This window comes from Hypanus sabinus, chromosome 12, assembly GCF_030144855.1.
Source record: "Hypanus sabinus isolate sHypSab1 chromosome 12, sHypSab1.hap1, whole genome shotgun sequence".
In the NCBI taxonomy this organism is placed as follows: domain Eukaryota; kingdom Metazoa; phylum Chordata; class Chondrichthyes; order Myliobatiformes; family Dasyatidae; genus Hypanus; species Hypanus sabinus.
The window spans coordinates 66,269,482-66,283,580 of NC_082717.1; the positions used below are offsets into that span (position 1 = coordinate 66,269,482).

Consider the following 14,099-nt stretch of genomic DNA (forward strand, 5'->3'; position numbering starts at 1 on the left):
ACTAAATGATGAGAAGTCTGATAAATTGAACAAATGCTTCTTCAAAAGATACCTCATAAGCTTCCCGTAGCTTTTGTTCAATGGTGAGTGTGATTTGTTCATCTGAAAGTAAATGAACATATAAGGCAACCAACCTGTATCCCTACCCCCACCAGGCAACAATGATGCCTGACATGCAGCGACCCTGGAAAATCTGAATGCTTTAAGGTAACTGCAAGAGTTATCCATATTGAAGAACAATACAAAAGAGTAGGGATCATTGCTCTGTCATACTTGAGAGTATAATCTTCAAACTCAATTTTTCATTTCTAGTCAGACCAGTGCTGATGCACTGAAGGTGATGAAGAATTCCATCATTGCCTTTGTTGAGAGGTGGTTTCTGAGAGAAGGAAAATTGTCCAAATCACCAACAAAGGACTCACTGAGGCAATTAATCCAAAAATAATTGATTTTATAATGATAACAGAATTTCTGATTGTGAAAACATATATAAAGAATTTGATAACTTATTAAAAAAACTAAGTTTGCATGAAGATTCTGGACAAACCAAGTCTAGGAAGAAAACGAGAAATAATAAGTGTTCATGCATCTGGCAATATTAACATTAATCTTCACCACTGTGTACAGAGACACAACATTTTACAGACTTACTTGTCATATCCAGCCAGACATGGATCGAATCTCCATTAATTGTGCTGTTGTCAATCATCTTTTGAGTTGCCCTAAGAGGAAACCAGACACAAACACATATTCACACATCATGTCCCTGAGAGAGAGCTGTGTTAGATTTACTTCCAGTTGCTTCTTCCATGATGAGTACATTGCCCTGATAAGAACCTCAATATAAATATACCTTCAGAACTTGTCATTTACCTTAAGAGAATATCTTGTGTGTAATTTGCTCCAAAGCCAATTGCACCCCAGTATTTCCCATCTTTTATGCCCTTATTAGCATCGGACTGATTTAGATGAAACTGTAAGATATAATAGATAGATGGGTACTTTATTGATCCCAAAGGAAATTACAGTGTCACAGTAGCATTACAGTGCACAGATATACAAATATACAAATAATACAAGAGAAGTAAGAAAATACAAAAAAAAAGTTACCTCAAATAGTCTAACAGGAGGAGGTCATCACTTCCTCACCTATAGGTTGACTCATTATAGAGCCTAATAGTCGAGGTAAGAATGACCTCATATGGCAGTCTTTGGAGCAGCACAGTTGCCTCAGTATATTACTAAAACTGCTCCTCTGATCAGCCAAGGTGGCTTGCAGAGGGTGAGAAACACTGTCCAGAATTGCCAAGATTTTCTGTAGGGTCCTTTGTTCTACCACAGCCTCCAGTGTGTCCAGTCTGACCCCTATAACAGAGCCAGCCTTTCTAATCAGTTTATTGAATCTGTTGGCATCACCCTTGTTGATGCCAATGCCCCAGCACACCACCACATCAAAGATTGTATTCGCGATAACAGACTAGTAATACATGTGAAGGAGAGGCCTGCATACTCCAAAAGACCTCAATCTCTTCAGGAAGTAGAGGCAGCTCTGGCCCTTTTTGTACACAGCCTGTGTTGGTGCTCCGCTCATGTCTGTCATCCAGGTGTACCCCCAGGTCCTCACCACACCAACGTCCTCTCCATCAATAGTTACAGGGAGCAGTGTAGGCTTACTCTTCCTAAAACCCATCACCATCTCCTTTGTCTTACTGATGTTGAGCTGCAGATGATTCAGCTCACACTATTTGACAAAGTCCTCCACCAGGGCCCTGTAAGCAATGGGTTAATGCATGAGAAACTATGAGTGAGCAATTGAGGTTCTAATTATAGATCAAAGGGTACTTGGATGTTGACTCAGAAATAAACCTTGACTTTTTAGATCAAATTAATTGCTGCACATGTATCATTGTCTTCTCAGGCAGTTGCAGATTTACACAATATATCAAAATTTACACAATACTTCAAAAAATATTTCTCTGCATTTTTTATTCAGCTCAATACAGATATCATAGACTGTGGCATACCAGATTCTCAGTATTGATGGTTCTTCTATCATATAAATTTATCTGGAATTTCTAAATACATAAATACTGAAGGACATTATAATTCTCCTTTGACTGAACAGGCTTGGAAATAAGCCGGCTGGTGTAGTGACATCTGCACTGGACTTCAAGGCAAGTGGTCACAGGTTTGAATCTGGCTCCTTGCACCCTTTCCATCTGTGCTGGGTAGAGTGAGCTTGGCCTCACAAAAAAAAAATCAGACCAAGATTCCAAAGAAATGACAAGGTTGCCACCTGATTTGTCAGAAGGCATGGAGAGGGACAACAACAAAAATTGGAAATATAATTATCACCTATAGCAATTATTTTGCCTGCCAGATATCACTATAGAAAAAAGCTGTAAACAACATCCCCAAGTTACACACTGAACATCCAGAAAACCACATTTTCTAAAAACAGTCTAGGAATTACATATTTTAAAAACTTTACTGATTTATCTGCAGGATGATTAGATAAAAGAAGCATTGCCTTTTTTAAAATCATGAAAATTGTCACTTATTTTATGGAAAATAAATGAACAGGAATAAATACCAAAGATTCCCATTGGTGATGATGACATTTTTAGTGGAATTTGAATTACACTAACAATAGAGGCGCCTAAACTTTGAGCATTTTGGATGGAGGTACTGTACAATGCCAAGACTGTGACGTATTTTGTGAAAGAATATTGGTGTATGTCTCCTCAGAGAATACTTAAAGATCACAAATCTTTTCAAGCATTTCCCAAAGCTGATAGCCTTCTTCCTATGCTTTACCCTGAACAGTTATCAGGTCCAGCACTCTCCTCCTCGTGCCTCATTACAGAATGAGAAAATGGATTTCAGTTTCAGGTCTCAGTTGCTCTATTTCTCACCGTTTAATTACAGATTGATGTTTATGATTCATTCCTTCTTCCTCTCTCTTTGTCGATGTTGCCTGGCTTCCTGTTTTTTTTGCATTTCCAGCATTTGCCTCTGTGACTTTCTTCACTATTCTGCACTCCTAACAAAAATATGTGAAGTCCCTTCAGCCTCCAGAGCCAGCCAGTAATTTGAAACCTGCTGTATTACTGACCTCAGAAACTGTTGCAGAGTGAGACCCACAGGGAAAGTTGTACCTTCAATCAAAGCAAAGACCCAACTCCACCATTCTCTGCTGAGAATACATTTCAACAGGAGATTTGGATCAACAAATCACCTGCAATTTTTTTGCTTCTTTTTTTAAAAGACTCTCAAATATTTTTCCTCATAGGGCAGTCCTATTACTCATGGATCAGTTGCTAGGAGACCCATCTTCAACTGAGAAGGTAAAATAAAGTGGGCTTCATTTTTCTGTCACCACCTGTATCAATCAGACAAAGCCCCCATAGTAGCAATGCTTACTGGTGCATAGTTATGTAAGTAATTCATAAGGTCACAGAACACATCGGTATCATCAAATACAACTCCGCCACGCCAGATGTCTGCAGAACATAAAACAGCACAGCACAGGACCACGTCCTTCAGACAACGAGCTGCACTGACCGTGATGCCAATCTAAACTAATTTTATCTGCCTGCACATTGTCCGTATCCCTCTATTCTCTGCCTTTTCATGTGTCTGTCTAAATGTGGCAATTGTAACTATTTCTACCACCTCCCCGGCAGTGTGTCCCAGGAATTTACCATTCTGTTGGGGAAAAAAAAACTGCCTTGCTAATTTCCTGTAAATTGTCCTCCTTGCAACTTAAATCTAATCCCTCTAGTATTCGTCATTTCCACTCTGGGGAGAAAGAGTCTGACTGTCTACCTGTGCCCCTCAGGATGGGAATTTCCTGATACTAGAGTTAAAACAAACACCTGTGTTTGAATCTCAAGTGTCTAATGTTGTCGTAACGAGAAATTACTCATGCATCCAGGGTCCAGCTTGGTAGATATTTCTCCTGAGACCAATAAAAACTATTAATTGATGTCATTAGATTTTCCGTATTAGTTCATTTAACAAAGGTACCTTTAGAAATATTTAAAAAACACATCTGCAGAAGCCATCAATGTAATCTGGATACTGAAAATACAATACAAATATCAGTAGAGTCTTCCTTACTCAGAGTGTAAACACAATTCCATAGGGCATGACAGAGGCAAATAATGCATTTGCATTAATAAGCAAATTAAATATGCTCACGAAGGAGAAGGGATGAAAGAGAATTGTAAGAAGCTTTATGTAGAGCATAAATGCCAGAAGCACCAAATGTACTGTTTCTGTACAATTGACTCATGTGACAGACATATAAACAACCTGGATAATGGTGTCGTTGTCGAGGTGCCACAGAACGATCTGACTCATGGCAGGTTTTCCTGTGTCATTGTTCACCACAGCCACGTGCAAGTCCTTAGGACTGCCTCCAATGCAAAGACATATCAGTGACATCTGAATAACTGGCAGGAAGAACTGGAAGCCAAGAAATCTAAGGGACATAGAAGATGATGCTCAGAAACACAAAATTAAAATAAACCATCCGTTCAGAATATATTCTTAAAATTTTAACTTTTGCTGATGCTTGGCATATAGAAAGAAGCCTGTCATAATTTTTAATAATGCACGCATTATGTGCAGGTTTTTGATGAAGTGACAAGACAATCTGCAATCTGCTTTTTGTTTTTCACACAATTCCATCTTAAACGTGGCCACTATGATCTATAGCTCCCCTCTCCTCATTAGATGAACTACCATAGAGTGTGTCTCAAATAATCTTTGTGTTGTAGGCACTTAGACAACATGATGCATGCATTATTAACTGTCTGATGGGTAAATCATCTGTTTGCAAATCTGAGTCACGTACCCAGGCATCCTTCTGATCCGAATGAAAGTTTTAATCACCAAAGCTGCAATATTTCTCCATTTAGGGATCATGCTTTTCATCCACAACTTCCAGCCCACTATAACAAAAAAAGATAAGAATTAATCAGGGTCCAGAGTTCATGTGAAAATATTCTGAGTTGATAGAAAAGAAGCATTCCATTCTGGTCATCTACTGAAATTCTGGACTACTTACAGCAATTTGAGAGGGAGAAGCATAAGTCAGATGTATCAGTATCCCAGTGGAACAGAGGGAATTACAGAGGCAGGAGAGAGGAGCTCACCCAGGTAGATAGGAGGAGGATACTGATGGGGATGATGGCAGAGCCAAGGTGGCTGAAGTTTCTGGGAATAGTTCACAAGTTGCAGGACAGATATGTCCCACAGAGGAAGAAGTTCTCAAGTGGCAGGGGTAGGCATGATACAGGAAGTTAAGGACTGCATAAAAGCCAAGGGAAGGGCACATAAGGTAGCAAAAGTGAGTGGGAAGTTGGATGATTGGGAAACTTTTAAAATCCAAAAAAAGGCAACTAAAAAGGCTATAAGAAGGGAAAAGATGTAACATGAGGCCAAAGTAGTCAATAATATAATGCAGGATACTAAAAGTATTTTCAGTTATATATAGAGTAAAGGGGAGGTGAGAGTCGATATTGGACCACTGGAAAATGACGCTGGTGAGGTAGTAAAAGGTGGACAAAGAAATGGCAGATGAACTTGATGGGTACTTTGCTTTAGCTTTCACTGTGAAAGACACTGGCAGTGTGCCAGAGGTTCGTGAGTGTCAGGATGCAGGAGTGAGAACCATTGCTATTACAAAGGAAAACATGCTAGGCAAACTGAAAGGTCTTAAGGTGAATAAGTCACCTGGACCAGATGGACTACATCCCAGAGCCCCAAGGGAGGTTGCTGAAGAGATAACGGATGCATGGGCCATGATCTTTCAAGAATCTCATGAATCTGGCATGGTTCCAGATGACTGGAAGATTGCAAATGTCACTCCACTCTTTAAGAAGGGAGGAAGCCAAAAGAGAAGACATTTTAAACAAGTTAGCTTAACCTCAGTGGTTGGGAAAGCGTTGGAATCTGTTAGTAAGGACAAGATTTCGGGTACGCGGAGACTCATGATAAAATGTCAAAGTCAGCATGTTTGCTGTAAAAGGAAATCTTGCCTGACAAATCTGTTAGAATTCTTCGAGGAACTAACAAGCAGGGTGGATAAACAAGAGGTGCCTCACATGAGGTTACTTAAGAATAAATCCTATGGTGTTACAGGAAATATACTGGCATGGATAGAGGAATGGCTGACAGGTGGGAGGCAGCAAGTGGAAATAAAGGGAGCCCTTTCAGGTTGGCTGCTAGTGACTAGTGGTGTTCCTCAGGGGTCAGTATTGGGACTGCTACTTTTCACATTGTTTGTCAGTGATTTGGATAATGGAATTGATGGCTTTGTGGCAAAGGTTGCGAATGATAAGAAGATAGGTGGAGGGGTGGGTAGTGCTGAGGAAGCAATGCGACTACAGCAGGATAAATTGGAAGAATGGGAAAAAAAGTGGCAAATGGAATACAGTGTTGGAAAATGTATGATAAAGCATTTTGGTAAAAGGAACAATAGTACAGACTGTTACCTAAATGGGAAGAAAGTTCAAAATTCAGAGGTGCAAAGGGACCTAGGAGTCCTCATGCAAGACTTCCAGATGGATAATTTACAGGTTGAATGTCCAGTAAAGAAGGCCAATGCCATGTTGGCATTTATTTCAAGGGGAATAGAATATAAAAGCAAGGGAACAATGCTCAGCCTTTATAAGACACTAGTCAGGCCACACTTGGAGTATTGTCAACAATTTTGGGCGCTATATCTCAACAAGGGGAGTCATTGGAGAGAGTCCAGAACAGGTTCACGAGGATGATTCCAGGAATGAAGCGGTTAACATATGAGGAGCGTTTGGCAGTTTTGGGCCTGTACTCTCTGGAATTTTGAAGAATGCGTGGGGATCTCATTGAAGCCTACTGAATGTTGAAAGGACTAGATAAAGTGGATGTGGAGAGGATGTTTCCTCTGGTGGGGGCATCCAGGACAAGAGGGCCCTGCCTCAAAACTGTGGGGCAGCCTCTTAGAACAGAAGTAAAGAGAGATTTTTTTAAATCCAAAGAGCGGTAAGTCTGCGGAATGCTCAGCTGCAGACGGCGGTGGAGGCCAAGTCTGTGGATACATTTAAAGCAGAAGTAGATAGATTCCTCATTGGTTGGGGCATCAAAGGGTGTGGCGAGAGGGTAGGTATATGGGGTTGAATGGGATCCAGGATCAGTCATGATGAACTGGCAGATTGGACTCAATGGGCTGAATGGCCTAATTTTGCTCCTATGTCTCAAGGTCTTATGATTGTTTTGTCTTACAGTTAAGGACCTGTACAACAGTGAGTCAAATGCATTAAAGCAATTTGTCACTGCGACTTGTAATACAGAGCACGAAAACTCCGGATTGTTGTTTGTAACTAGGAGTTATATCTTTGCCAGCAATAATGTGGAACACGCTGCAGGAAGTTTCAGGTTCACACTTTGGTTGGCACTGGTATTGCCATAAGGGAAAATAAAATTGAATTTCCAGCCCTGTTTAAAGACTTGCATACGGAGGTTGGACAAGAACCAGTTAACATAGCAGAATGGAGTCATGTTCCACTCATATTTAAGAGAACACAAGGGGCTGCTTTTACTTCCTGTTTGATTTGAAAAATGTTTATACACTTCAGACTGCCATATCATATTATCCAGACAGGAATCTATTTTATTTCCTTTCAGGCCTATCAACTAAAATCCACGTGCAGTTTTGTCCATTCCACGCTAAAAAGCAATTCAATGTTGAAATCCAAGAAGAAATTTTGCTTCCTATTGTTGTCCAGAGGTAATTATGAAAACTTAATTCTAGGATCATTCCCAAATGACTATTACATGTGGGGCTCGGTCTCACAATTTGAAAATAAACAAGTCCCTTTGTTCAATCGCTATCTAATACCATATAGTTCACGACATAGATATGGTAGAATTTTTAACATATTTGCGCAGTTTTCATGCACTGCCAGTAAACTCAAGCTTTCATAAACAATGGCTGTAATAATGGAAATCAAAGTTGTGGGCATATACATGCAGATAGATGGGTATCTTATAGCCCATTGCTTTAATGCTGGCCATTAAATACCCATATATACTAATCCCATATTCTCAGCACTTAGCTCATAATATTTCAAGTGTTCTTTTATCTACTCTTTAATATGTTGGCACGTGGCCAAGTGGTTAAGGTGGTCGTCTAGTGATCTGAAGGTCGCTAGTTTGAGCCTTGGCTGAGGCTGCGTGTGTCCTTCAGCAATGCACTTAACCATACATTGCTCTGCAATGACACTGATGCCAAGCTGTATGGGTCCTAATGCCCTTCCCTTGGGCAACATCGGTGGCATGGAGAGGGGAGACTTGCAGCTTGCAGCCAGTTTTTCATAAAAAAAACCTTGCCCAGGCTTGCCCTGGAAACTTTCCAAGGTGCAAATCCATGGTCTATTGAGACTAATGGAGGCCTACACTCCTTAATGCTTTGAGAGTACCTGTCTCCTGCAGATTGAGTGGACATCAGAAAAATAAGCCTCCCCTTTCATCTGTCCATGCTTATTATCTAACTGTGTTTCTGCCTTCAAGAACCCTTAGACGCGTGCATAAATCCCTCCATCCTAATATTCATTCTATAGTATATATCCTAGCTTTATTTGACCTCCTAAAATATATAACCTCACACATTTTATGACTAAATTCTATCTGCCAATCTTGTTCATCTTGCCAATGTGTCAATATTCTTCTGTGGCCAAAAAAGTACCCTCCTCACTGTCAACACCACCACCAACTTCCATAAACTTACTGATGAGTCTCCTATACTTACATCTGGATTGTTAATAAAATAGCAAGCATTCATGCAGTACAACACCGGTCATAGGCTTCTAATGGCAAAGGCAACCCTCAGCCATCTAATCCCAGATTCAGCTTGCTAAATTGCCGTATATCCATCGCTCTTACAATTTTGCATCTGTGTTCCTTGTAGAATTTTGTCAAAGATTAGAATCAGATGTATTATCATTGGTTTATATGCCATAAAATTTGCTCTTTGTACAGTACAAAGACATAACATTACTCAAAATTGCTATTTTACTGAAGTCAGTGTCACATACTGCCCTTATTAACAGACTCATTTACATCTTTGAAACATTCAGTCAGGTGATATTACCCCTCAACAAATCCACACCGCCCATCCTTGATAATTCTTGCCTTTCCAAGGATAGATTAATCCTCTCCCTCAGAAGTTTCTTCCCCCCACAAAAAAAATTTCTCTACTACTGATGTTGGACTCCTGGGCCTGTAGTTGCCTCTGTCATTGCCTTCTTGGAAGAAAGTACCACCATGATTCTCCCCCAGTCATTTGGCTCCTGTTCCGTGGTGGAGCAGATTAAAAATTTCTGTCAGAACCCCAACAATCTCTTCCTTTGGTTTCCATAGCAGCTTGAGTTGAATTTCCTTGAGATTTATACAACTTAAAGCCTAAAGCCTAAAGCCTAAAACATAAACACTTCCTCCTTTTAAATTGTAGTTTATCTTAATACTTCATTCCACCCTTCTTCCCCCACCCCCTTCGCCCCATGAATTCTCCAACTACAATATCCTTTTCCACAGTGAACACAGATGAAGTGTATTCATTTTCTATGTTCTTCTATGTCCTCTAGCTCTATGCGAATTGCCACAGGTGCTTCAGGTTTCAAAGTAATAAGTTCACCGCTAAAGTTCATGTGCAGTGAATTTCCAAAGGACAAAGGAAAACAGAGCTGCTTCAGTTATGTGTCTCCCAGTGACCAGCACCATTCCCATCTCTCAGGTCTTTGCACTGCCACTGTACTTGCATGGATTCAGATGTTACAACCTATTTTTGTGGAGGAAGGAGGTGGCTGTGCGAATGCATGACCTTCTGTTATGCACAAATCATGTGAAGCTGCTGCTGTACCTTTCCGGCAAACCAGACTTTACCCTCACGTCAGGTGCTGTCAATGTGAAGTTTGCCGATACTCCAGACCACTTGGATTTCCCTGGTCACTCTTGTTTCCATCTACATCCTGAAGACATGTTCGTTAGTTAATTCCCCTAGTGTAGGTGTGCGGTTGGAGAACTTGGGCAAAGTTGGTGGGATGTGAGAGGAAACTAGTTAAAGGGGGAGTAGAGGGACTGGACGTCCTTCGTGAAAATAAGAAGATGGGGGCCAGGGAACTTGAAATCATTGAAAAGATCCATAGCTTGTGAAGTATCATGGATGTAGGTAGGTAAGGACTGAACCAGAGTATGCAGATACGAGTTCAGTGAGGCAGGAACAAGCTGAAATAATGGGTCTATCTGGACAAGCAGGTCTGTGGATCTTGGTTAGGACCCTACCAGGGATGGGGTTCCTATTGTCCTCACCTACCATCCCAACAACCTCCACGTCCAACACATAATTCTCTGTAATTTATTCCATCTCCAATGGGATCCCATCACCAAACACATCTCTCTCCTTCTCCCACCCCACTTTCTGCTTTCCACAGGGATCGCTCCCTATATGACTCCCTTGTCCATTTGTCCCTCCCCACTGATTTCCCTTCCTGGCACTTCTCCTTGCAAGCAGAACAAGTGCTACACCTGCCCCTGCACCTCCTCCCTCACTACCTTTCAGGGCCCAAAACAGTCCTTCCAGGTGAGGACAGACTTCACCTGTGAGCCTGTTAGGGTCATCTACTGTGTCCGGTGCTCCTGGTGTAGCCTCCTGTATATTGGTGAGACCCAACATAGATTGGGAGACTGCTTCACCGAGCACCTATGCTTCGTATGCCAGAAGCTGGAATGGCTGCCCATTTTAATTCCACTTTCCATTCCCATTCCGATATGTCAATCCATGGCCTCCTCTACTGTTGTGATGACTATAATTTGGTCCTCTCACCCAATCCATTGATATATGGTAAGTTATGAACAGCTGGGGCCTGAGAACTCCGCAAACCACAAATATAACCAGAGTGACAGCTCTTATCCAGTCTTCAAAAGTTAGAGTTCAAACTTGCTCCATATTTCAGTTTCTTACCGTAGATAGAGGCCATTCAGCTTATTGACTACATGCTGACTCTCAAAGTAATCCTGTCAGTTTCACTCCCCCTTATTACCCTTTGTTCCATTCTCCCTCTCCCTGCTTCTCTCACACACACTCTCTTTCTCCTCTCTTGCACATGTCCACTAACTTCCCACTGATTCTCCTGCAAACCACTTCAAGCGTGGGGTAACTTTTGAACGTATTAGGTTCTTTTTAATCTACTAACCATCCACCACCACCCTGTAATGCCAAGTGACTCTTGATATCTCACTAACTGTCTGGTCCTACTTTCCTCATCACTCTGTAATTTGGGGTGCATTTCCAAAGGAAGCCAGATGAATAATATGGTTGGGGAAATCAAGGTTATTTTGGCTGAGGCATAACATCTGAGAGCCGGGAAGTGATACCAGAACTTTATTAAATACAAAATAGGATACAGCTGGGACAGCTCATATGGATCTGCTCACTGTATTGCCTAAAGAATGTGACGGCACTAGAAAGAGAATTAGAAAGGATTACCAGGACTGCAGAATGACTGGCTGGGATTTTCTTTCTCTTTAGAACAGAGCAAGCTAGGAGAAATCTAACAATCTGTACAAAATGATAAGGTGCCCAGATCTGGGAAGCAGAAAGAGCCCCTTTCCCTTAGACAAGAAAGTAATAATAAGGGGCATCAAACATCAAATGCAGTGTCTTGTCTTGAAATGTTGACTTACACTGTTTGCCTGGAGGAGATTAATTTATTTTTGACTATAACTATGAGGAGCATGGAACACACTGCAGGAAAGAATAATAGAGGCAGAGAAACCTCACCACATTCAGCTGGTATCTGAATAAGCGTTTGTAGAGTGAGAGGCGGAGCTGAGTAGTAGGAATGGACAGAATTGCTTCATTGTTGGACATGATGACCTGTGCTGTAAGACACCAAACAACGCTGGTAAATTACCTTTTTTGACCATTCATGGGAATTCCAGCACTTATACCAGCTCCAAATGATGCCTTTGAACTTTTCCTTTGGATAGGGGTTGAGCTTGTTTTTCATATCTTATTATATTCAGAATTAAACTAAACCATCTTTGAACTGAGGAGTTAGAGGATAGCGTCTACAGGCTTCACAGCATTACAACTAGTCCCCAGCCAAGACCTGGGAAGGTAAAAGGTAGGGAAATATGAGTCTACCTGAGCATTAAAACAAAATCAACTGGGATTTCCAGAGGTTAGAAGGGATCAGATGACAGAGTATAAGCAAATGTGATCAAGCCAACAGGCCTCAGCAGTGATGGAAATTATTCCTCAGGCTGCATCAACGTGTCTGGAAAATGCTGGAGACAGTTCTTGTCTAACAGCACAGGTGTATTCAACCCAGCTCTTCCCCCCACCCCCCGATCCATCAGTATTCATATCTATACTTTGTTGATGACTGTGGGACATAGAACTTCCATTTATTGCTGATCGGTGTTATCCAGGGATTTCTTCTATGGCTTCAGAACCAAGGACAAACAAAGCATGCCTTCAGGAAATTCACTGTGAAAAATCAGAGGGGTACAGGGAGAGAGTGGCTAACAAATAATTTCATTTCTCACCTTTAAACGTATTTTGTTCTATGTCTCCATGGAGAATTGGTAGCGTCTCCTCCTTGTCTTTCTCCCTGCAGCTTTGTTTATTTTTTTGGAAAATACCAGAGACAGTTTTTGACTGATCGGAGGTTTTACACAATTTCAGGAACACGTTCTCCAAAGACTAAAATAACCATTAGATAAACAAAGTAAGTGCCATGAAAATAGTTTGGCATAATTTACTCAATAACTATTCAGTACTTACTGACATATTGTGGAATCTTATTAAATAATCAGGAGGAGCTTCTGCAAGCAGTTTACCGTTTCTCATTAATCCAACCTGAAAAGTTAGAGAAGTAATATTTTAAATTTAATGTTCAGTTGAGAATTCTTTTGATTGAATTTATTTTGTCAAAGCATGGAATTGGTTAAGCAGAATACAGTGTCTTCTGAGGGCAGTCCACAGAATGGTAGGATTGAGAAAGTGAGGCATGCAATGAAGTATCTTAATGCATACTGATTGTATCATCTGGATTTTTTGTGTGATTTTTTTGTGCTGTGTTGAATAATCTCAGGATTCTGGAGCTCTACAACCATTGTTCTTTATCCTAATGGCTCCCCCAGACTTCTACAAACAACATTACATATCAGCCATTAACTTCATGTCAGTATACTTCATCTTTTACAACCAGTACTACAATATACAAGGGAAGTACATTAAACTTAAAAGAATACTTACACACATTCACATGTATAGATTTTTAAATTTGCAGTTTTAGTGGCATCGAAGGTCTTCAAGCGGGCTTCTTCAGCATTTCCAGCATGACTGACATCTTTCTAGCATCACTTTCAACATTGACTAACCATGCACCTTAGGATTCACCGTGACCTCTTTCAAGACCCAGACAGCAACCTGCCTGCAGCTCCCTTGTGTTCTCCTGTGACTTTCACTTCAAGGACACCTAGTGACTCATAACTCAGTGTTTCATCAATTCCTGAACTTTCTGTCATCCTTCATTAAATATTCTTGGATACCCATACCATCAATGAGGTGCAAGTATTATTTCACTTTTACCCGAAACATTGACCTGATCGCTCTTTTCCGTTGATGCTGCCTGGCCTGCTATGTGATGCTTACAGTCTAAGCATTTATTGCTAACATTTTCATCCATCTTTTGGCCCAGATACATCACTTTTCTGCAGGGAAACATTACTTCTATTTGAAGGAAAGTTCACTAGGTGCATTTCATCTGTAAAACCTCCCCAAGTATGCAAGTGCTTTTCCTCAGTTGTTGAAGTAACTAACGTTTTCTTGGTTAAGAGACAATGAGGAATGCCCTGTAGCATCAGGTTCGTCGTAGCCAGGAAGATCTTATGAGCTGATTTTACCACGGTTTCTCCAGAATGATTCCAGCTGCTTTTGCAAACAGCCTTGCAATGGTGCCAGCCCATCACCGTACTAAAAGCAGCAGCGGCAGCCTTGAAACAACAATAATCCCTTTACAGCTAAGGCTATACTACATACATAA

At 40.9% G+C, this 14,099-nt stretch overlaps 1 protein-coding gene across 1 annotated transcript in view; it reads right to left on the reverse strand.

The window, feature by feature from the left end:
- The window catches only part of abch1 (ATP-binding cassette, sub-family H, member 1), a 62,110-nt gene that overhangs the window by 31,034 nt on the left and 16,977 nt on the right, over nt 1-14,099 (reverse strand). The window contains exons 6-12 of the mRNA XM_059986141.1: nt 12,836-12,910; nt 12,598-12,754; nt 4,862-4,958; nt 4,318-4,486; nt 874-974; nt 652-722; nt 53-102 (exon numbers count right to left, since the gene is read on the reverse strand). Of these exons, the coding sequence (XP_059842124.1) occupies nt 53-102; nt 652-722; nt 874-974; nt 4,318-4,486; nt 4,862-4,958; nt 12,598-12,754; nt 12,836-12,910 (720 nt within the window). The remainder of the gene's footprint in view (nt 1-52; nt 103-651; nt 723-873; nt 975-4,317; nt 4,487-4,861; nt 4,959-12,597; nt 12,755-12,835; nt 12,911-14,099) is intronic.